The sequence below is a fragment of the Triticum aestivum genome, chromosome 3D, assembly GCF_018294505.1.
Source record: "Triticum aestivum cultivar Chinese Spring chromosome 3D, IWGSC CS RefSeq v2.1, whole genome shotgun sequence".
Classification (NCBI taxonomy): domain Eukaryota; kingdom Viridiplantae; phylum Streptophyta; class Magnoliopsida; order Poales; family Poaceae; genus Triticum; species Triticum aestivum.
Window position 1 is genome coordinate 2,127,960 of NC_057802.1, and position 331 is coordinate 2,128,290.

The 331-nt window shown below is 71.6% G+C and overlaps 1 protein-coding gene across 1 annotated transcript in view; it reads left to right on the plus strand.

Moving 5' to 3' along the window:
• LOC123076733 (protein decapping 5) overlaps positions 1 to 331 on the plus strand; it is a gene marked incomplete in the record, with an annotated part of 6,094 nt that overhangs the window by 319 nt on the left and 5,444 nt on the right. The window contains 1 exon segment of the mRNA XM_044498849.1: positions 1 to 160. Within this exon segment, the coding sequence (XP_044354784.1) occupies positions 1 to 160 (160 nt within the window).

The following is a 331-nucleotide window of genomic DNA, read 5'->3' on the forward strand; positions in this document are numbered from 1 at the left end:
TCCGCCGCGGCGCCCGCGCGGCAGGCGGCGGCGGCCGGGGCGGCGTCCCCGGAGACGTACCTCGGGAGCCTCATCAGCCTCACCTCCAAGAGCGAGATCAGGTACGAGGGCGTCCTCTACAACATCAACACCGAGGAGTCCAGCATCGGCCTGCGCAACGGTGAGAACCCCTCCTCCTCCCCTCCCCTCGCCCGCACGCGCCGCCACGCCGCTCCCAATCGCCAGATGCGCTCGTCCTAGACCTAGATTTGCTCCGCCCGCCGCGCCCGATGAGGCAGGTTCTAGGTCAGGCGCCCTAGATTCGGTGCCCCCCGCCGCGGCCAGGCGAGGC